This window comes from Nannobrachium achirus (assembly GCF_963921795.1).
Source record: "Nannobrachium achirus genome assembly, chromosome: 16".
NCBI lineage: Eukaryota > Metazoa > Chordata > Actinopteri > Myctophiformes > Myctophidae > Nannobrachium > Nannobrachium achirus.
In genome coordinates, this window is record NC_137823.1 from 32,352,532 (window position 1) to 32,375,393 (window position 22,862).

Consider the following 22,862-nt stretch of genomic DNA (forward strand, 5'->3'; position numbering starts at 1 on the left):
CTCGCACGCACAGACGCACGCACGCACACACACTCACCCCTGTCTGGGTGGAAAAACAAAAACACTGTGCTCTTTTCAGCGGAAGTAGGACGGAGTATGCATGAACGAAAATATGTGAGCGTGTGTGTGTGTGTGTGTGTGTGTGTGTGTGTGTGTGTGTGTGTGTGTGTGTGTGTGTGTGTGTGTGTGTGTGTGTGTGTGTGTGTGTGTGTGTGTGTGTGTGTGTGTGTGTGTGTGTGTGTGTGTGTGTGTGTGTGTGTGTGTGTGTGTGTTCAGTTGTAGGACCTGCGTGCTTGTTCTCAGAGCAGGCTGCTGTCTTTTGGCATAGAGGAGAAGTTGAGGTGAATGTGCTATTTTCCCCTCAGGTTCTCAGCGGTGCAGGTGTGTGTGTGTGTGTGTGTATGTATGTGTGTGTGTGTGTATGTATGTGTTGTGCGCACGTGCGTATGTGAGCGCTTGTGTATGCGCTCGCCTGTGTGTGTGTGCACGCGTATGCCAAGGTTATTATAGTTATCTGAAATGAACTAAACAACAAAAAACGACATTTTAGTCTGTTGAAATTGAATAAAAACGAATTGAATACAAACACTCACGCACGCACGCACGCACGCACGCACGCACGCACGCACACACACACACACACACACACACACACACACACACACACACTCGTCCTGGGACTCCTGCTGCCTCCTGCATGGCGTCTCTCAACACAGTGGTTCTCAACCTGTGGGTCGGGACTCCCAGGGGGGGTCCCCAAATTATTTTGGGGGTCCCCAGGTGATTAACTTGATGTGCAACATTGTTTTCTCACTCAACAGTAAACAAACCAACATACAGTTTAAGGGTATCTGCACAATTCTAAAGTGACAATTTAAGGAGCTTTTAATACCTCTAAAATAACAAACACTGGCCATAGTGTCAAATATTAAAGTCAGAAATTGTGAAAATAGCCGATCTAAATGCTCACCGTTGTGAGCATGTAGATCTGCTATTTTCACAATAGAACCGTGTTATACAAAATGTAATTCCTCAACTCTTAGTGCTCGTCAGGGTGGGGGGTCCCCAGTTAGAATGTGATTATTTTGGGGGTCGCGGCCTGAAAAGGTTGAGAACCAATGTCTCATCACATCCATAAAGCTGCTCTTTGGCCCTCCTCTTCTCCTCTCACCTGGCAGTTTGACCGCCACCACTCTGGGTGGGGAACTGCTCAGGGGGCCATGCAAGTTGGGAATACATGCGAGCGTGGTGTCTGATGTGCTTGTTGTTAGGGATGGAGCTTGTAATTTCTTTATTGATAATGAGCATCTATTGTCGGTTCCACGCACATCACGCTTTGTGTGTCGTGCCACAAATGTTATACACTCCCACCAAACACACGTCAAACCGATCTAAACAAAAAACGTGCGTGCGTGCGTGTGTGTAACAGAGGTGATGCGAACCTCCCCATCCGGGCTTTGAACCTGGGTCTCCCGCGGGAAAGTGCAATATCTTAACCAAGGGATATCCCTATGGAATGAGGGAGATACTAGACTTTATGAGGCTTCAGGCTGGGGCTGCGACTCTCTCCAACACGTGTGTGTGTGTGTGTGTGTGTGTGTGTGTGTGTGTGTGTGTGTGTGTGTGTGTGTGTGTGTGTGTGTGTGTGTGTGTGTGTGTGTGTGTGTGTGTGTGTGTGTGTGTGTGTGTGTGTGTGTGTGTGTGTGTGTGTGTGTGTGCCGTACACGCTAGTGTGTTGTGGTTTTGGAAAGGTTTTCTCAAGCTGCTGTGTTTGCCACGTGCTAAGGCTGATACTTAACATCTCTCTCTGTCTCTCTCTCTCTCTCTCTCTCTCTCGCTCTCTCTCTCTCTCCCCCTATCAGAGCATAGGTAAAGGTTCGCTGTGGTCCATAGATCCAGAGTACAGGCACAACCTCATCCAGGCTCTGAAGAAGACCCCGTACCACCCCTACTCCCCTGGACTGGTGACCCCTTCCGCCTCCCCGCACGGTCTGGTCCACACACACCAACACAGGTAACACACACACACACACACACACACACACACACACACACACACACACACACACACACACACACACACATGAGCGAACATCGCATGTTTACGAGATTGATTGATTAACTGGTTTGTTGATTGACTCACCGAATGACTGACTCGTTTGTTAATTGATTATAAAAATAACCTGGGGCGACAGCAGCCCCTCCCCTCCCCTCCCTCTCACCACTGGCTGATTCTAGACAGGACACTCTTTGTTTTTCTCCCCCCACCCAGCATAAACACCTCTCTCTCTCTCTCTCTCTCTCTCTCTCTCTCTCTCTCTCTCTCTCTCTCTCTCTCTCTCTCTCTCTCTCTCTCTCTCTCTCTCTCTCTCTCTCTCTCTTTCTTTCTCTCCATGCAGTAGTAATTCTGTTTCTTGTCATCACAGTACTAGGGATGGGACACATCATGATTATCGTGACAAAAGAAATCACGATTTACGATATTATCGCGATAATCAATCGCCATTATCCTGGGGCGGAACATTTGCCAAGAAATAGCCGATCTACATGCACACAACGCGTCGCGTAGTGACGCGTTGTATTTTTTGGCAAAGATATTTGTTAGAGAGTGAAAAAGTACCTTTTACCCACTCTGAGGCAACGCGGACACTCTCTGTATGTAAATGGGCGGACCCGGAGAATCTCCCCGGGAGTCTCTGGCCAATAGCATGTGTTCTCCTCCCCCCACCCCCCTCTGCTCCTCTGCTCAGTGCAGAGAACGCTGCTGCGTCATGACGCCAACGAATTCGGAGCGACGCGCCTCTGCATTCTGATTGGTTCTACACTTCCTTCTACAGTGATTTTAACGCGATCGCCCAGGCTTATTTTTCTTCTGATCGCCAAAAGAAGCCTGGGTTTCCGAGGCTACCTTTTACCAATTATAGAGGGTTTAAATGGTACCGGATATGCAGCTCAGCAAATAAAACATGAATTGATCCCAGTGCATGACGGAGGACGATATCACGATAAATGAAATCTCTGCGATACGATTATCGTGAGTGTTTTTTTATCACGATAAACGATAATATCGCTTATCGTCCCATCCCTACACACTACATACAGATCCTTCTTGAAAAATTTGAATATTGTGTAAAAAAGCATTGCAGATGCCATAGCATCCCAAATCATAACTGACTTCAGAAACGTCCCCCTGGACTTCAAGCAAGTCTGACTTCAGAAGGTTGACATTTCTATTATAAATCCTTGTTTTGAGTGGTCTCGTGTCATATTGTAATATTCTGAAATCTGGACTTTTGATATTCACGAGCTGTATGCCATAAAAATTCAAAGTTTTAACAAAAAAAAAAAGATTTGGAATAATTCACTGAATGTCCAATGTATCTAGAATATTATGAAAGTTTCAAGAAATATATGAAAGTTTCAAGAAAATGTACTTTTGCACAATTTTCAAATCTTTCGAGAAGGATACAGCTGCTGCTGCTGCTGTATGTACTGTAGTATACTGTATTTGTTGGTTCTTTGGTTCACCTGTTGACTCCTCAACCTCCCGTCATTGATGCACTCCAAAGTCTCTCCTCGATCCTCTTCCTCTGGCACGAATGCTCTCTCTTTGCCTTCCCGCTTCATTCCTCTCCCCTCCCACTATTAGTCCTCCAGGCATATATATTATACAGTATATATATCGTTGTTGTCGGGCAGAAACCTTGTATCTCCAAGTTTCAAATGTGTACGTTTTTTTCGTTAAGTAAAGCCCTGCTTCATCACACAAGACCGTAGCACAAAACTAGTGAAAACAGCCGATCTACAAGCACTGTGCTAGCTTAGGTCCTTTCTAAAACGATAAACACAAAACTAACGGTTTTGGACATACAAGGTTATCCACCCGACAACGACGATATATATATAACAAGTGGTGGAGCACCAGGCGCGCTGTCTACTTTATTTATCTGTTCTGTGATGTATGCTCCACCCCACCACCATCACCACTCTTTCCACCCTCTCTCTCTCTCTCTCTCTCTCTCTCTCTCTCTCTCTCTCTCTCTCTCTCTCTCTCTCTCTCTCTCTCTCCCCATCAATTTATCATTCAATTAAAGCCCTCTCCATCTGCCTTCACTCTGAACGAGCGCTGCTGTGTGTCTGGGGCTGCTTCACCTCCTACCTCTTCCTTTCTTCTCCTGTGCTCTCTCGCTCCCTCGCACCTGCCCTCCTCCTCCTCCTCCTCTACCTCTCATGTCTTCTTCTTATCCTCTGGCTTTCTTTCCCTGCCCGCCACCTTCTCTTCACTCTTTTCTTCTTCACTCTACATCAAGGGGGCTTGGACCCTTAAGGGGTCCTCAGAGTTACTACAGGGGGGTCCTCCAAATCTTCCAATCCTTTTTTATATTAACAACTTGAACCCTAGCGTCCATATTCTGAGAACTTTAGTCAAAAATAGCAGATCTACAAGCTCACAACGCCGCGTTGTGAGCTTGTAGATCGGCTATTTTTGGTAAAGAGGTTTGGTGTAGAGGGGAAAAAGAGCAGACTAAGTACAGAGTGAAAGGTCAAGTTTATTAAGTATTGTTGGTTCAAGTGGTTAAATATATGAAAACACAAATTGACATGAATGCTGAATGCTGTCAAACAATGAAACTATATGGAAATCGATGAAAAAGGTTGTGGGTCCCTGCTTCATCTCTCTCTCAACTAAGGGGTCCTTGGACTGAAAACGTTGAAGACCCCTGCTTTAGATCAACTACTTAGCTCTCCTTGCCTCTCCTTGCCTCTCCTCTTCCCTCTTCTCTTCTCTTCTCTTCTCTTCTCTTCTCTTCTCTTCTCTTCTCTTCTCTTCTCTTCAGCTCTCCTCTCCCCTCCCCTGTCTAGTTCTCAGGCTCCATTATGGGTACCAGTGGGATATGTCATGGAGAGGTACCATTAGCCAACCTTTTCCTTTTCGACTCCCCCCTCCTCCCCTCCCCTCCCCTCTCCTCCCGGTCTAGTTGTGCAGGTCGGGCTGGCTGGCGGAGCCAGCGGACTGTGTAAGACAGTATAATTGGTTCGCGCGCAAAATGTGAAAGTGTCATTTTGAACAATGAGGTATGGGGAAGTGGAACAAATTGGAGGGTTGGATTTTGAACATGGGGGGGTGAGGTGGGGGTGGGGGGGGGTTACGATGGAGGAATCAGGGTGGCGCTGGTACCGTATGAGGACTCATTTGCATGGTATCAACGCAGTGGGGGAACCGGAGAGGGAGAGAGAGAGAGAGAGAGAGAGAGAGAGAGGGAGGGAGAGAGAGAGAGAGGAGGGTCCATTTCCTGGAGCCGACACTCGGGGGTCTCTTGTGATATTCTACCTGGGGAGAAGCGCGCGCAAGCACACTCACACGCACACCCCACCCGCTGCCGTGTGTGCGCCGCGCACGTGTGTCTCTGAGTGTGTGTGTGTGTTCACAGTATCTGTCCGGCTGGTGTGCACGTGTGAGTGCAGGTGTGAATGTGTCAGTGTGTGTGTGTATATATTGTCGTTGCCGGGTCGAAACCTTGTATGTCCGAAACCGCTTCAGCTAGTTGGCGCTTGTAGATTAGGGATGCACCGATTTCTTATCGGTATCGGCTCCCATATGACTTAATTAAGTCATATTGGGATATCGGATATCGGACACGACGTCACCGATCCAAGTCACAGATAAAAAATTATAATAAAAAAGTCTCTGGCTTATAAATATGCAATATAATCACACAATTGTAAGCCCATAACCAAACATGTTAGCATATACTTAATAAATAAACAATATCCACTATCTTATCCAGCAAACCTTTTTCGTCGCTCCTCTACTCTTGAGACGTGACACGTGTTTCCTTTGCATTTAACACTCAGTTGCACTGACTGCACACTGTTATTTTTTTTACTGAAACCTATCCTAAAATTAATACATTGCTTTAATTGAAAGGTGATGCATTTTTTTAAAACTTGCTATGTAGCCTACTGTATCGGGTATCATATCTGTATCGGGAAATATCCAAATGTATATATCGGATCTGAATTGAAAAAACCTGTATCAGTGCATCCCTCGTAGATCTGCTATTTTCTTGTAGATCTGTTATTTTCACGAGTTTTTGTGCGACAGTCTTGCGCATGCAACATGTCCCTGTACACTCCTGCACGCTTTGTCTGTCCGCCATGTCAGTCAGTCCGTCTGTCTGTCTGTCCGTCCGTCCGTCTGCGCGCATATGGATATGGATAGGGTTTCTCACTCAGCCGTCCTATATGGGGAGCATAATGTGAGCGAATCAATATGAGGTGTAGCACCGCTGTCTCCGAGTCAAGGATGTTGTAATGGCCCTGAATGTGTCTGGGTCACGGGTTCAAGGACCGCCGGCAGCAACACGCACGCAGCATCACTGGAACGAGGGGGAGAGAGAGAGAGAGGGAGAGGGTGGGTGGGAGAGGGAGATAGGAAGGGAGGGAGGGAGGGAGTGAGTGAGCAGTGGTGTAAAGTAACTAAGTACATTTACTTAAAGGGATACTGTCACCTAAAGGGGTACTGTCAAGTTAAAAAGTCATCTTAAAATATGAGTTAATGTACTCCACTACATTTATTTAAAAACTTTAGTTACTAGTTACTTTGCAGATATAAATGATTATATCATAAAACATACATTAATCCACTTTAGCCCTCTTTTATACCTTGGCTATTTGAAAATAGCTCTACAAGCTCACAACACATCTGCTATTTTCAAACAGTTTTGTACTTTTACTTTTGGTACTTTAAGTACATTTTGATGCCAACACTTTCACACTTTTACTCAAGCACATTTTGAATTCTGGGACCTTTACTGAGTAACAGAGTATTTCTACATTGCAGTATTGATACTTTTACTCAAGTAAAAAACGTGAGTACTTTTTCCACCATTGAGCGAGTGAGTGAGTGAGTGAGAAAAGGCAGAGAAAGAGAGAGAGAGAGGGTTGGTGGTAATGACTGAGGGGAGAGGGGGATAATGAGGGAGAGACGGCAGGTGAGGGAACGAGGGAGGGAGAAAGGAGGGAGGGAGGGAGAGAGAGAGAAAGGGAGGGAGGGAGGGATGGAGAGAGAGAGAGAGAGAGGGAGGGAGGGAGGGAGAGAGAGACGGAGGGAGGGTGAAGGAGAGCCATGAAGCGTCTTTTCCTTTGTCCTCTACTTCTTGTCTCACACCTCTCAGTTTTTCATGGACTGCAATAACTCACAACACTCAACCCCCCGCTCGCACCTACCTCTGTGTGTGCGCGCACGTGTGTGTGTGTGTGTATGTGCGTGCGGGTGCATGTGTGTGTGCGCGGCATGCCTGCGTGTGCCTCTGCGCGTACGTATAATTCATTCATTGCTGACATATGCAAGACGTCGAGTTTCCGCGAGGTGTGCGCGCGTCATATAAAACTGCGTGTGTGAGTGCTCGCGTTTGTGTGTGTGTGTGTGTGTGTGTGTGTGTGCGTGCATAACACAAAAGTGTGTGCACGCACGTGTGCGTGCATAACATAAACGTGCGGCGCGCGAGAGTGTTTGCGTACGTGTGCGTGCGTGCGTGCGTGCGTGCGTGCGTGTGTTTGTGAGTGTGTGTGTGTGTGTGAACAGAGTGCATGCTGGGTAGCGGGTCAGCTCCGTGGTGCATTCCTTCACACCCCATCAGCATCTGGATGAGAGGAGGAGGAAAGGGGGGGGGGGAGATGCAGATGGAAGGGAGGTAACGGTATCGGAGGCAGTGGCGTCAGCTAAGGTATGGCAACATGACTGGTGTCTTGCGTGCGCGTGCAAGACACCAGTCATGTTGCCATACCTTAGCAACAGGCATGATGAATTCATTTTAAATTACAACTTTGTCTTTTTACAACATGGGTTCATATTTTAGATAGTCATTAGAGAAAAGAAAAGATGAGTGTTAAAATGTTTTCATTTACTTCTTTCTATTGTTTTAGTGATTTTAAGGATTTTGTCTATTTTTAGACACAATAAGCCCATTCCCAAGATGCACCGCAATCTTTCATGGGCAGCTGTGACTTATGGGGGCTGGTGTAAATAGTAACAAAGAAATTGCCGACTTATTGTGTCTAAAAATACATATTTAGCCACTTGTACGCATGCCCTCACCCACTGAAATCAAAATACAAAAATCACTAAAACAATAGAAAGCAGTAAATGAAAACATTTTAACACTCATCTTTTCTTTTCTCTAATGACCATCTAAAATACATGTTGTAAAAGAACAAAGTTTATTTTTTTCCCCCCTGTAGCCAAGGTATGGCTGCTCCCATACCTTGCCATACCCAATTGATGCCTCTGTATCTGTTGGGGTGGGGGGGTGGGGGCTTTCTCTCTGTCTCTGGAAGACAGAAAGACAGTTAAAAAGCTCTCTCTCTCTCTCTCTCTCTCTCTCTCTCTCTCTCTCTCTCTGATGGAGGGAGATGATGGGGTGGGTGGGTGTGTGGGGGAGAGGGGGAGGGGGGGGGGGGGGTCAGTAAGCACGCTCCTGCCACGAGTTTAGCCCCGCGCTCGCCTTTTTTTTTCCTTCCTTGGCAGATTAATGCACAGGGTTGCCACGGCAACCCGCCGATGCATCCATGGTAACCAACGCGACGCTGGCTATAAGGCAAAGGAAGGCCAGGAGGCAGGTGCTGCTAGAGAGAGAGAGAGAGAGAGAGAGAGAGAGAGAGAGGCGGGGGGGGAGTTGAGGAATGAAGGGGAGAGAGAGAGGGGAGAGGGAGAGAGACAGAAAGGGGAGAGAGAGATGAAGAGAGGTAGAGAGAGAGGGGGAGAAGGAGAGAGAGAGATTGGGAGAGAGAGAGAGAGAGAGAGAGAGAGAGAGAGAGTTGAGGGATGAGGGGAAGAGAGAGAAGGGAGAGGGAGAGAGAGACAGAAAGGGGGGGAGAGAGAGATGAAGAGAGGTAGAGAGAGAGGGGGGAGAAGGAGAGAGAGAGAGAGTGGGAGAGAGAGCTAGAGAGAGAGAGAGAGGGGAGAAGGGGGTAGAGAGAGGTAAAACGTGTGTGGAGGCAGGGAGGAGGTAAAGAAAGGAATGAGGAGAGGAAAAGAAAGAGGAGAGGAGAGGGGGAAACAGACAGGCTGTTAGCGCAAGAAAAATATGTTATTGCCGTGGCAACGCAACATGGCAACTCTCCATGGCAACAGCAGGTGGCTCGGGGCTGAAATGTGCTTTCGCTAGCTTTTCCTGTTTGGTGTTTTTTTTGTTGTTTCCCCCCCTTTTTTCTTTGTTGCTTCTTTGTTACACCTTTTGTTTGGAGTTATAACGCTATGCCTCCATACCTCTTGTTACGTCTTGAGAGCGTCCTTGCTGTTAGCTTCTTCTTAATGCTGTGTCAACGCCTGCACATTTACTGTACACCAGGAGTCTTCAATGTTTTCAGGCCAAGGACCCCTTAGTTGAGAGAGAGATGAAGCAGGGACCCCCACAACCTTTTCATAGATTCCATATAGTTTCATCGTTTGACAGCACAATCATCAGCATATTTTGAATTCATGTAAATTTGTGTTTTCGGATATCTAACCACTTGAACCGTCAAGACCTAATAAACTTGACCTTTCATTCTGTACTTGGTGTGCTCTTTTTCCCCTCTACACCAAACCTTTGCCAAAAATAGCAGCGCGAGGCGTTGTGAGCTTGTAGATCTGCTATTTTTGGCTAACGTTCTCAGAATATGGACGCTAGGGTTCAAGTGGTTAATATAAAATAGGAGAAAATAAATGTTTTTATCACACAAAGATTTGGAGGACCCCCTATGGGTCCCGGACCCCCTGTTGAAGACCCCTGGCCTGTGTACACAAAGAAACAAAGATCCAAAGCTAGGCAGCATGTTTTTTTTTAGCTCTGTGTTTTCTTTGTAGCTGAAGTTGAAACCAGCTCAACTTTTTCTTTGTATAGCTTGTAGCAGCTACAGACGTCAGATGTTTCTTTTGTCTTCGTGTCGCTGGCTTCTGTTGAAAAAGAACGGTAGCCTTTGTAGCATTAGCCTCGGTGCGACGCGTTCTGAGCTTCTGCATCGTGCAATAGCAGCAATACGCACGACACGCGACTTTAGTATACATCAGCCTTTATAATGTTACTCCCAACTACACCAGGCTACACTGTGACCACAGTTTGTGTGACTGTAGTGTGTGTAAAGCTAAAGCACTGGCCTCATTTATCTCACAGCTATACACACACACACACACACACACACACACACACACACACACACACACACACACACACACACACACACACACACACACACACACACACACACACACACACAGGGTCTTGAGCGCTAAATGACACATCTGTGTGTTTCTGGTTGGCTGCTTGGTTGGCTTGCTGTGTTGGCTCACACTGTCTGTCTGTCTGTCTGTCTGTCTGTCTGTCTGTCTGTCTGTCTGTCTGTCTGTCTGTCTGTCTGTATGCCTAAATATGCCTCATGTCTGTCTGTCTGTCTGTCTGTCTGTCTGTCTGTCTGTCTGTCTGTCTGTCTGTCTGTAGCCTAAATATGCCTCATGTCTGTCTGTGTCTGTCTGTCTGTCTGTCTGTCTGTCTGTCTGTCTGTCTATACTCAGACCCGGACCTTTGTAGTCGGAACTAATGTGGTCCCCTAACCATGGACACTCAATGGAACACTGGAGAACAGCTAGAGTGAGAGAGAGGGAGAGACGGAGTGAGAGAGGGAGAGACGGAGAGAGAGACAGAGAGAGAGAGGGAGAGACGGAGAGAGAGACAGAGAGAGAGAGGGAGAGACGGAGAGAGAGAGAGGGAGAGGTGTAGATAGAGCAAGTGAGCAGAGGTAAGAGGGGGAGAGAGAGAGTGGTGGGTTGTGCTCTTTAATCAGAAGGTGAAGACCACTCAAGCTGGAAAAGCCCTGCAGCATATCTCTCTCTCTCTCTCTCTCTCTCTCTCTCTCTCTCTCTCTCTCTCTCTCAATCCAAACATCGCACTTCGGTAGGCCGGACAACTTTGTTTGGATCCAGACAGCAGGGTTAAGCTGCCTGTGACACACACACGCACACACACACACACACACACACACACACACACACACACACACACACACACACACACACACACACACACACACACACACACACACACACACACACACACACACACAAAGACGTGTCCTTGTGTCTGTGTGAGGAATGCCATCATTAGCTCCCTCATTAGCGGAGCAATGATCAGCAAAACAGAGATGATGTGTCTTTGTGTGTGCGTGTGTGTGAGTGTGTGCTTGCGCACACGCCTGCACACACACGTGTAGGTGTCTGTGTGTGCTATGTGTGTGCTGCAGTGCGCACATTTGCACATTTGCGCACAAGTGTGAACTTTGGGGTATACTGTGACGACTGCATCTGTGAATGGTTCACACGTGCGTGCGTGCGTGCGTGCGCGTCTGCGTGCGTCTGTGTGTGTGTGTGTGTGCATGTGTGTGTGAGCGGGCCAGTGGTGGGGGGTTGTCATGAGAAATTACCCCCGCGGACCACAGCGGCGAGGCTGTAATTCTCTGAGGTAATCACAGGGAATGATGGCAACAGTTGGACATCCGGGGAATCTAATCACTATAATCAGGACCGCCGGCTTTAAGTGGGAATCAGGCTTAAAAGCCCGATACCAGTCGGCGGCGAGCGCGTGGCACGGCGTCTCGCCGCTTGGCGGGAAATGGCCGATAGACAAGCCCGCTGCGCGTCGCAGGTGCGACACGCCGCAAGCTTGTAGATTGTCTTATTTCCCCGCCATGAGACACACCGCCGTGCTGGGCTATAAGTGTACGCCGGGCGGCAGGGACGTGCAGAGAATGTTAGAGAGGCAGGGGCTGAAATTTCTAAAAGGGCCTTTTGGTGAAAATATCGACAATAGCAGACCTCCAAGCTCACAACGTTGTGAGCTTGGAAGTCGGCTATTTTTGGTACTTGATACCACACTAAACGAAGTATATTCAAGTCAATACTGGAGATGTGGCGTAACGCATGGATTTCCACACAGAGTTCAGGAGAATTTGGACAAGGCATTTCTCTTGAATGTTGCCTTCAGGTATATTATGGCATGGTAAGAGGGCATTTGCGTTTGTTTCACCATAGTTAAAACTGCATTCATGGTCTGGAGTGGGCACTTTTTACAGACGGATAAAAGGGCAGGGGCTCAAGCCCCCTTTGATGTCTATGTGTGCACGTGCCTGCCGGGCGTTATGGGCTCAGATTCCCGCCTGGCTGGATGTGTAGTAGGAGCTCTGCATGCATCGCTGCTGAAGTATGAGAAAATCACTGATCAATTTCACTTATCCCTGTGTCCTCCCTCCCTCCCTTTCTCTCTGTTCATCCTCTTCGCTCACTCTTTTCCATTCCCTACTGTTTGCTATTACGCTATTCTCTCTCTCTCTCTCTCTCTCTCTCTCTCTCTCTCTCTCTCTCTCTCTCTCTCTCCAGTGCTCCACTGTGGTCGGGGAGCCCCTTCTTCAGAAAGAACGGCGGAGTCCTCTTGCAAGGTAACATTTTTCTTTTTTTCCGTGGAGTGTGTGAGTGAGCTTTTTTGCCTTGGCTTTTCTCTCTCGCAATCTCTCAATCGCAAGTATATCTCTCTCCCTCTCCCTCTCCCTCTCTTTCTCTCTCTCTCTCTCTCTCTCTCTCTCTCTCTCTCTCTCTCTCTCCCCCCCCCCCCCCCTCTCTCTCTCTCTGTCCCACCTCTCGACGTGCTCTCGCGCGGTCGACTCCTCTTCCGTTTCGTGCGGAGGACGCCGGCCCCCCCTGCAGCTGGTCGTCTCTCACACTCGGCTTCTCCTTTCAAAAGTGCACCTTGAGAATATACCAAGCACGCTGCCGAGAGTTCTGGCACTTGGTGCCGCGCCAGAGGGAAGATATCGCCTCTCTGTGTTCGCCGGGCAGGGCGGCTTTTAAAAAAGACAAAATAAAGTAGATGGAAGTTTAAAAAGCAAACGAGGACCGACAGGAAATCTCGCTTGGGCTCAAAACACCAACATCCCATGTGGGTTCTGTATCTTTATACCCGACACCTCGTTTCCACCCCCACCAACAAACACACACACACACACACACACACACACACACACACACACACACACACACACACACACACACACACACACACACACACACACACACACACACACACACACACACACACGCCGCCACCCTTCCATCATCTCTCCTCTCTCTCTCTCTCTCTCTCTCCCCGGGCGGCGGTGGTTTAAATGGACATTCGATCCCAATCAGGGATCTTTTGTGGGAGAGCGTCTAAATGGAGGGGGACGGAGGATGCATTAGGCCTCCATCGCATGCAGCGCCTAATGGAGGAGTAATGGTCAAGGAGACCTGGGCTGGAGGCGAGAGAGAGAGAGAGAGAGACTCCCTCTGGAGCCCTCCTCACGCACGCACGCACGCACACACACACACACACACACACACACACACACACACACACACACACACACACACACACACACACACACACACACACACACACACACACACACACACACACACACTCTTCCGGTCTGGGGGAGATGAGTCTGACTGGCTATAATGGTCGGATGGATGGATGGATGGATGGATGGATGGATGGATGGTATAGATTGATGGAAAAGGAAACAAGGAAACGGTCTATAGGAGAGCAGAGGCGAGAGGCGATTAGTGTGAGTCAGAAAGAGAGAGTCTCATTTATTTGAGGGTCTTTCCTGGGGTGCAGAGAATAGCATATAATAGATGGGATGAGGGCATAACCTGGACTTGCCCCCCCCCCCAGACCTGTTTCAGTGGGTGGGGGGGGGAGTACTTGCCTTGTCAAACTCTGCTTCAGCTGTTCAGCGTAAACAAAACATGTTGATGCCGTCACGGTGCACTGTTCAGTGGATGCACACAGGAAAAATATGTCTGCGATTTGGAAGAGAGGCGTACAGAGAGGGGGGGGGGGGAGAGAGAGAGAGAGAGAGAGAGAGAGAGAGGGGGTGGGGTGGGGGGGATAGGCATTAGGGACGATATGAACATTACATATCACGGTTATTTTGACCCAAAAAAATTGCGATTTATGATATTATCGAGATAAAATAGCCCCAACATCCATTATCCTGGGGCAGAACATTTGCCAAAAAAATAGCAGATCTACAAGCTCAAAATGCATCACGGCACTTGTAGATCGGCGTTTTTTTTTTTTTTTTTTTGGCAAAGAGATTTGATAGAGAGTGGGAAAAAAAGACTGTATCAAGTACGTTACTTGATACAGTACTGGATATGCAGCTCAGAAAATAAAAGGTGAATTGATGACGGAGGATGATTTCACGATAAATGTAATCTCCGCGATACGATTATCGTGAGTGTTCTTTATCACAATAAACGATAATGACGTGATGATGTTATTGTACCATCTCTGATTGGCATTGTGGATACCTGACGCGTGGAAACCAGTCCAAAGTCCAAAACTGTCACTTTTCGGGATTCAGATTCAAAAACGTTAAAAGTAGCAGATCTACAAGCTCTCAGACCTCTTCGTCTTTGTCGGACGGATGTCCAAAACGGTAACTTTTTAGGATTCAAATTCAAACGTCTTGCTGCGTTTGAGCTTGTGGATCTGCTACTTTTGAATCTTTTGTGTGACGCTGTAGTATACAGCAGTGGTTCTCAACCTTTTTCAGGCTGTGACCCCCAAAAGTAATCATATTTGAACTGGGGACCCCCCACCCTGACGAGCACTACTTGGAGTTGGAGGGGTTGAGGCATTACATTTTGTTTAACATGATTCTATTGTGAAAAAAGCCGATCTACATGCCTGTGGGCATGTAGATCGGCTATTTTCACAATTTCTGCCTCTAATATTTGACAATGTGGCCAATGTAAAAATCTTCATTTTAGAGGTATTAAAAAGGTCTTAAAAGTCCTTTAATTGTCACTTTAGAAATGTGCAGATACCATCTATATACACTTAAACCGTGTGTTGTTTTGTTTACTGTTGATCATCTGGGGGACCCCCTAAAATCATTTGGGGATCCCGACCAACAGGTTGAGAAGCACTGGTGTACGGTATGATCAGTAGGCCGTTAATTTTACGAAAAAACACACAAAGTATTGAGAGATGAGAGGTTCCTCCTGCCGACAACAGCGGTATCCACACTGAGCCCCACGGTACATCACACCGGGCCGTGTCCTTAAACCCCCCATCAAGGGCCTTATTCTACGTCCTCCTCTGAGCTGAGCTAAGCTAAAAGGAATCCCCCATCCTCCTCCTCTGTTGCTTCCACGGACCCACATTTGCATGCAAGCTTCGCCGCTGATTTATCTGCGTACCCAACCCTGCAGGGGGAAATAGATGGCCTGCTGCTGCCTTTCGGCTCGTGCACACAGGCAAGCCCCCGGTCGAGAGTGACTGTGAGTAAATCACAATTATGGTGTTTCAAACAGATCTGGGTCAATTTCCTTTAAGCAGGAACTGGAAGCCAGTTGGTTTGAATGAGTTCTAATAGACTGTGTGTACGCCAATTCAGTGGTTCAGGTTCTCAAACTTTTTCATGCCAATTGCATATTTGGAAAAGTAAACGTACCGGTATCATGCATTTTAGGAATAGCTTTGTATGCTACTCGGCATTCCATTTAGCAAAAATACCTTGATGAGGAACCCGCCCCGATAGAAAATTGCCGATTTCGTAAGAGACTCGTCGCCAATTGCAAGATATTTAAAAGTTATTCGGGGCCATGATGATAACCCCTTCTTCCCACTACTAGACTAGTGGGCTAGTGTAGGCCTAGGCAGAAGTAAATTTAATGTTTTCCATTTAATGATTTCCTTTATCGGACTGTGATGTAGGGAGCTCGCGGCCCTCCTTGCCCATCGGCCCCCACCGCTGCGCTCAGGGTCCCTGGGAAAACCGCGGTCGCGGAGCGGCCTTGTGTCTTTGAATGTCCCCCATTAAAACCTTCCACAGGGTTTATAGGAGCTTTGTGCTAGACCGCTGGGTTTCATTGTGAACAAAAAAACAACATCACAGTCACGGTGCAAGCACATGTCTGCCAGCCAGCTTGACAGCCGTCAGTTTAGCCATATATTCCGCTTGACTGCACATTCAACATTCCCAGACAGACCGACGGATGGACACCCAATGGTGTAGTTTGTCAAAGAGTGTTGCTATAGGGCAGTTATTTGTATACAAACACTGAGGCTTGCGCGGCGCGCGCTCGCACAAGGGTGGCAGAAAGAAACCAGGAAGAACAAAGTGGTCCTCAACCTTTTCAGGCCGCGACCCCCCAAATAATCATGTTTTAACTGGGGACCCCCCACCCTGACGAGCACTAAGAGTTGAGGCATTACATTTTGTATAACACGGTTCTATTGTGAAAATAGCTATTTTCACAATTTCTGCCTCTTATATTTGACAATTTGGCTAATGTTTAATTTGTCATTTTAGAGGTATTAAAAAGTCCTTAAATTGTCACTTTAGGAATGTGCTATGCACTTAAACTTTATGGTGGTTTGTGTACTGTTGAGGGAGAAAACAATGTTACACAATAATTTGGGGACCCCCTTGGGGGTCCCGACCCACAGGTTGAGAACCACTGAACAAAGGAATGAGTTGGAATCTAAACGTCTAAGATGGTTTGGAAACCACCAATAAACTCCAAAGAAGAAGAAGATGGTGATGGTGATGGTGGTGATGATGATGATGATGATGACGACGACGACGACGACGACGACGACGACGACGACGATGAAGAAGAAGAAGATGAAGAAGAACAAGAAGAAGTTGTGTTCTATTGAGAATATGTCCTGTAGTGCAGTGGAGTGCCAGAACAAATAAAAGTCATTCATTTTTACCGAACGACCATTATAAAACACTAAATGCCAACCACAGACATCTCTGGCTGTGAGCCATCCCAAGAACCCAAATGGAATGAGGAGCTCATTAGCAATGCTCCTCTACAGTATGCAGTGCACCTGTCACATCAGGTAAATCAGCTACGCTACATCAATCGGAACAGAATTCTGGTTCTTTTTTTAAAAAGTAGAATTAACTGCAAATGCATAACTCACAGGATATCGTCATTGTCGGGTGGAAACCTTGTATGTCCAAGACCGTTCCTTTTGCATTTATCATTTTAAAAATGATTCAAACTAGTGAAAACAGACGATCTACAAGCACACAACGCCTCGCACCGCGAGGCATTGTATGCTTGTAGATCAGCTGTTTTCACTACTTTTGTGTGATGGCCATATGATGAAGCAGTGCTTGACTTTGCGAAAAAATGTACAAATCTGAAACTTGGAGATACAAGGTTTCTACCCGACAACAACGATATGTATGTATGTACACACACACTGGAGTCAGACTTGTACAGTAGACCTATGTAATTTAGTTCACTGTTGTCTGTGTAATATTTACAGTGAATGCACCCAGCTAATACTGTATTTTGAAATAATTGGGTAAAAAAATAAAAACAATGTTGCCAACACTTCCAAGCGGGCATGTATATAATTTGAGTGGCTATTTCATCAGAATTCTTGTGCCAATGTGTGTTTGTTTTTCCTTCCTTCTACTCTTGTTCTTCTAGTAAGTAGACTAGCTGTCATTCTCTTGTCACAGTCATAGATTTTGACACATTAAAATAACACGAACCGCTCCCCACCGCATTGCCTTTGCAAAATATGCTTCCAGTCAATTAAAACAACCTTTATTTATAGGAGCTGGGTCTATGAACTTCATCATTCCGGACGTTCCTCCCCATTTAAGGAGGGACGGAGCCAGACCCGAACATATGTTTAAGATTGTATATGGCAGGTAAACATATAATAACATCAGCACGAGCATATCAGTGTTTAGTTGCTCATTAGAACAACTATGAATTATGAATTTAGTACGGGTGGTCAGTGGAGCAAATAACCGCTTGCTTGCTTTCCAACAGAATTGAGACGAAAACAAAAAGGGTTGAAGTAACCGACCCCACGTCAGATTCAGACTCCGAGTGTGAGTCTCTAAAGAGAGCCTCGACCTGCACTCAAACATCGACAGACTGAAATATGAGCGTGAGCAACTACAGAGAAAACTGAGAATCACTACGTTCTCCTACAGCTCTGTCAGAAGCAGTGCGGCGTATGTCCTGTTCCTCACGGGCCTGACCAGTGTAATCTTCAAGTGGTTGATCCTAAAACTCAAGAGAGCCGTGGTCGTCTGTGGCTCCATGAGACGGGAGGACCATCTGTTGGTTATCTTGATGCAGCTCAGGTTAGGCCTCAGCGACAAGGGTATCGCATTCCGATTGCATGTCACGGAAGGTGTCATATCGAGGATTTTAAGAAGCTGGCTTCCTGTTATGAGCAAGGCTTCAAAACCTCTCATCAAGTGGCACGGCAAGCGTTTAATGAAGATGCCACAATGTTTTAAACCCAAATATAAACATTGCAGGTGCATCGTTGGCTGTACGAAGGTTTTTGTTGACGGCCCGATAAAACCAAGGCCCCAAACGTGGTTGAGTTATGAACACCATAACGCTGTAAAGTATTTGATAGGGATGTCACCGGCCGGATCCATTACTTTTCTGTCGCCAGGCATAGTTGGGCGAGTTTCACACAAGAAAATGACTGTTGACTCTGGATTTTTAAAACGTCTCGGCCAAAATGATGAAATCCTAGCACCACGTGGGCTTATTGTCAGAGAGGAGCTTGCCAGACTTAGAACACCTCCTTTTACTGAGCATGCTAAGCAAAATCAGGGAACGCTAAGCAATACGATACAATAGCATTGTCATGTAATGTCATGTAATTGACATGTAACTTAGTCGAATCACAGTATTTGAGCTTAACAACATGGACATGTAACTTAATCAGACAATCCCAAGTATTTGAGCTTAGCCATACTGATCATGCAAAGGTGGAGGCTGGGGTGGAGGAGGCAGCTATCAGTGAATGATTCCAAAGCTTCAGAACCAAGCACAGGTAGAGAAAGCAAGCCATATTTAAAGGAGCCTTCTCTACTGATTGAGAGATTGGAGTATGGGAGTCATGTGACGTAATGACCAGCAGATATGATAATGAGGTATGAGAACAGAGCTGACTACAGCTGGGCTGAATGACTCCTGTGTCCTGCATAAACTAACGCTGACGCTTCATTAAATGGGAGAATGTAATGCACATTGTAAAGTGCTGTGGATAAAGATGCTCTTTAAATGCAACGTTTCCCATTTTGTTTTTGTCTTGTAGAATGTAAGGAAATGTAAGCAATTAATTTCATGTTTAATGAAAAAACATTGACACACTGTGTGAACCTGGCAACCTGCTGGTCTGTAACACGTTAAACCACAAATAAAAGAACAAAACAAAACAAAAACAATACTTAATTTGCATTTATAACGCCGTTTTACTGAAGCCAAAAAGGTGACAGCCCATGAGTTCAGCTGTCCTGGCGGCAGCCAGCGAGACGGAGGTTGAGGGCTATTTTGACTGAGTGAGTGAGGGGCCACTTTGAAACAGTTGCTTTCTCAAGGTCTGCTGGGAGTAACCTATGAACCCTTGGCTCTGTGTGGCTGTGTGTGTCTGTGTGTGTCTGCGTGCGTAAGTGCGTGCGTGTGTGTGTGCGTGTGTGCTTCTGCATGTGCCCTGCAGCCGCTCTGGCCATGTGGAGACAGCAGCCTGAGGGGTCCATGTGGAAGACATTTAACGGGACAAACGGTGGAGGCTGTGTGTGTGTGTGTGTGTGTGTGTGTGTGTGTGTGTGTGTGTGTGTCTGTCTGTCTGTGTGTACATACAAAGGGAGACGCGAAGGGCTTTGCTTGAGACGAAAACAGGCTGTGAGACAGGCAGGAGGTAGACAGACGGACGGGCAGCGAGAGACAAACAGCGTATCAGTTGGAAAGGGGCAGGAAAAAAGAACAGAGAGACATATTGTCGTTGTCGGGTGGAAACCTTTATCTCCAAGTTTCAAATATGTGTTTTTTCACTAAGTAAAGCCCTGCTTCATCAGACAAGGCCGTCGCACAAAATTTGTGAAAACAGCAGATCTACAAGCACGCGGTGCGAGGCGTTGTGTGCTTGTAGATCGGCTGTTTTCACTAGTTTAGTAAAAAAAAAAAAATGATAAAAACGAACGGTTTTGGACATACAAGGTTTCCACCCGACAACGACAATATGTCTGTCTCTCTGTTCTTCTGACACTGACGATATACTGTATGTTCCCGTCCACCTTTACCTGCAGAGCTGGACTGCATGCTAAGCTGGAAGACATGAGTCACCACTTACACATAAACAAAGGCACGGAGAGGGAGGGAGGGGGGGGGGGAGTAGGGATGGGACGATAAGCGATATTATCGTTTATCGTGAAAAAAAAAAATCACAATAATCTTAAATCGTGGAGATTTAATTTATCGTGATATCGTCCTCCGTCATGCACTCTGATCAATTCACCTTTTATTTGCCGAGCTGCATATCCTATACCACTTAAACCCTCTTGAAATGGTAAAAGGTACTTATATATGGGCACTTATATAACATACGTTCTTTTTTTGACTCTCTATCAAATGTCTTTGCCAAACAATAGCCGATCTACAAGCTCACAAGTTGCGACGCGTTGTGAGCTTGTAGATCGATTTTTTTGGCAATGTTCCCCCCCAGGATAATGAATTTTGACTATCGCGATAATATCGTAAATTGCGATTTCTTTTGTCACAATAATCGTGATATGTAATGTTCATATCGTCTCATCCCTAGGAGAGAGAGAAAAAGAGAGAGAGTAAAATGACAAAAAGTGAGAGAAGGAGATATTTGAGAGGGAATAGAATTCAGAAAACGTGAAATGAGATTTGAGAGAGAGAGAGAAGGAGAGCTATCCTTTACTTCTAAAGTATTCAAAAGGGATCCATCACATTCTGGAGCTGTATTAAAAAGAGTGACCCTGCCTTTCACCATGATAAAGCTGTTTATAAAGACAGGCTGTGCTGCCATTGTGGTGAGGGATATGTACCTGCAGGAAATCACTACAATGTGGGAAATAAATTCCAATTCAATTACTTCATTTCCCTATTAATTTCCCTATTATTTATTCCTATATATCTATTCACCTACAGTATGTACCACCAGGAAAACACTAACATGTGGGAAATAAACGGTCGGGTTCCGTACGGAACCCTTGTTCATTTAATACCGGAGGGATGACCCCCCTATAGAGGGGCGATGTTCCCATAGGGGGGTCATCCTGACGGTAATGACAATAAACTCTTAATTGAATTACTTAAGTGCTATAGTCAACTTTTTCATTTTGGCCGTTGTCAGGCTGACTTTGTTTACATCCCTCTTCAATTCTTTTATATGGAATCCATATAAAAGAATAGAAGAGGGATGTAAACAAAGTCAGCCTGCCAACGGTCAAAATTATTACGTTACGTTTTTTGTGGTCATTTTTGAAGAAAAAAAAAACACATATGAAGCGTAACCTTTTTTATAAAATATTTTCGAAACATTATTTTTATTTCAGCATCCGTTTTTCAAGAAAAAGTTGACTATAGCTCCTTTAATTTCCCCCATTTGTTAATTTCCCTATTCATTTCCCTATTATTTATTCCTATATATCTATATTCACTTATATGTTAATGAGGGGCTGTCTTGACTATTCTTCAGGCATTAGCGATCAAACCCGCACACCATGGTAGTGTGATGACATTTCAAAGTGTCGGGGCCCTTTTTCACAAAGACCAGACGTGTACAGCTGGAGCCGTAACATGTAATTAATATTGCATAGTGCATAAATCATTTACAGATATGAACATAGCCATAAGTAATACATAAATACAGGCATAGAGTTTAAGCATGATGCACAAGCCATCGCCAGGGCTGCCGGGCTTAGCATGAAAGTGTGCACCATTTATAGATATTAACGTTATGCATAATTATATAGAATAGGATCATTAAGGCTATGGATAAATATAGATCAATAGGTCCAGTCAATCTACAGTGGATAACATGGTGAGCAATATGCAATCTATCGACGGAACCATTTACAGCAGTTAGCCTAAGCAGGGCCTCTAATTATCCGGGTCACGCCAATATATCGTCCCTGTCAGGTGGAAACCTCATATATGCAGAACTCAGGATTCAAATTCAATCCGGGACCCCTAGGGGGTCCTCAGAGTTACTACAGGGGGTCTGAGTGAGAGAAACTTTTTTACTCCTTTATATTAACCACATGAACCCTAACGTCCATATTCGGAGAACTTTAGCCAAAAATAGCAGATCTACAAGCTCACAACGCCTCGCGCTGCGAGGCATTGTGAGCTTGTAGAACGGCTATTTTCGGCCCCTGACAGCAACGATATGATCTATTGACGAAAACATTTAGATCATCTGAACATCGTGTACATGCCAGCAGTCCATGGGAAAAAAGTGATAGAGTGAGTGAGCAGCTCTAATTCAAGGACATCGACAGATACAGCTGCAGTCTTGTGCCTGCACCTGCGTAAACTTGTGGTTAGTGTTATATCTGTGTTAAACTTTTCTTTTATATTAGACTTCAATCTTTGAAGAAGGGAAAAAGGCTTGGAGGAGGGGTATTTTCCCACACACATTTGGTTCAGAGTCCACATAAGGACTGCAGTCTGTCTGTGGTGGTTCCGGTCTATCACCATAGCTGTCCTTGAACAACTGCAGTCGCCTCTGCGGTTTGTGTGTCTCCTTTTATCGCTGCGTCTTACACCTGCGTGTGTCGCGTGAACCAAAGAGTCCAAAGCAGGATGTTTTGGCTAGCCTGAATATCGACCTCAATATCATCGTCGTCGGGCAGAGACTCTCCATATTTTAACTCATGTGTTTTTTCATAGGGGTCTTCAATAGGGGGTCCTCGGAGTTACTACAGGGGGGCCGCCAAATCTTTGTGTGATAGAAACTAGTTTTTTT

At 46.0% G+C, this 22,862-nt stretch overlaps 1 protein-coding gene across 1 annotated transcript in view; it reads left to right on the forward strand.

The window, feature by feature from the left end:
* The window catches only part of ches1 (checkpoint suppressor 1), a gene marked incomplete at its 3' end in the record, with an annotated part of 119,886 nt that overhangs the window by 84,862 nt on the left and 12,162 nt on the right, over nt 1-22,862 (forward strand). Inside the window, exons 4-5 of the mRNA XM_080745315.1 lie at nt 1,863-2,014; nt 12,413-12,501. Coding sequence (XP_080601441.1) covers nt 1,863-2,014; nt 12,413-12,501 — 241 coding nt within the window. The remainder of the gene's footprint in view (nt 1-1,862; nt 2,015-12,412; nt 12,502-22,862) is intronic.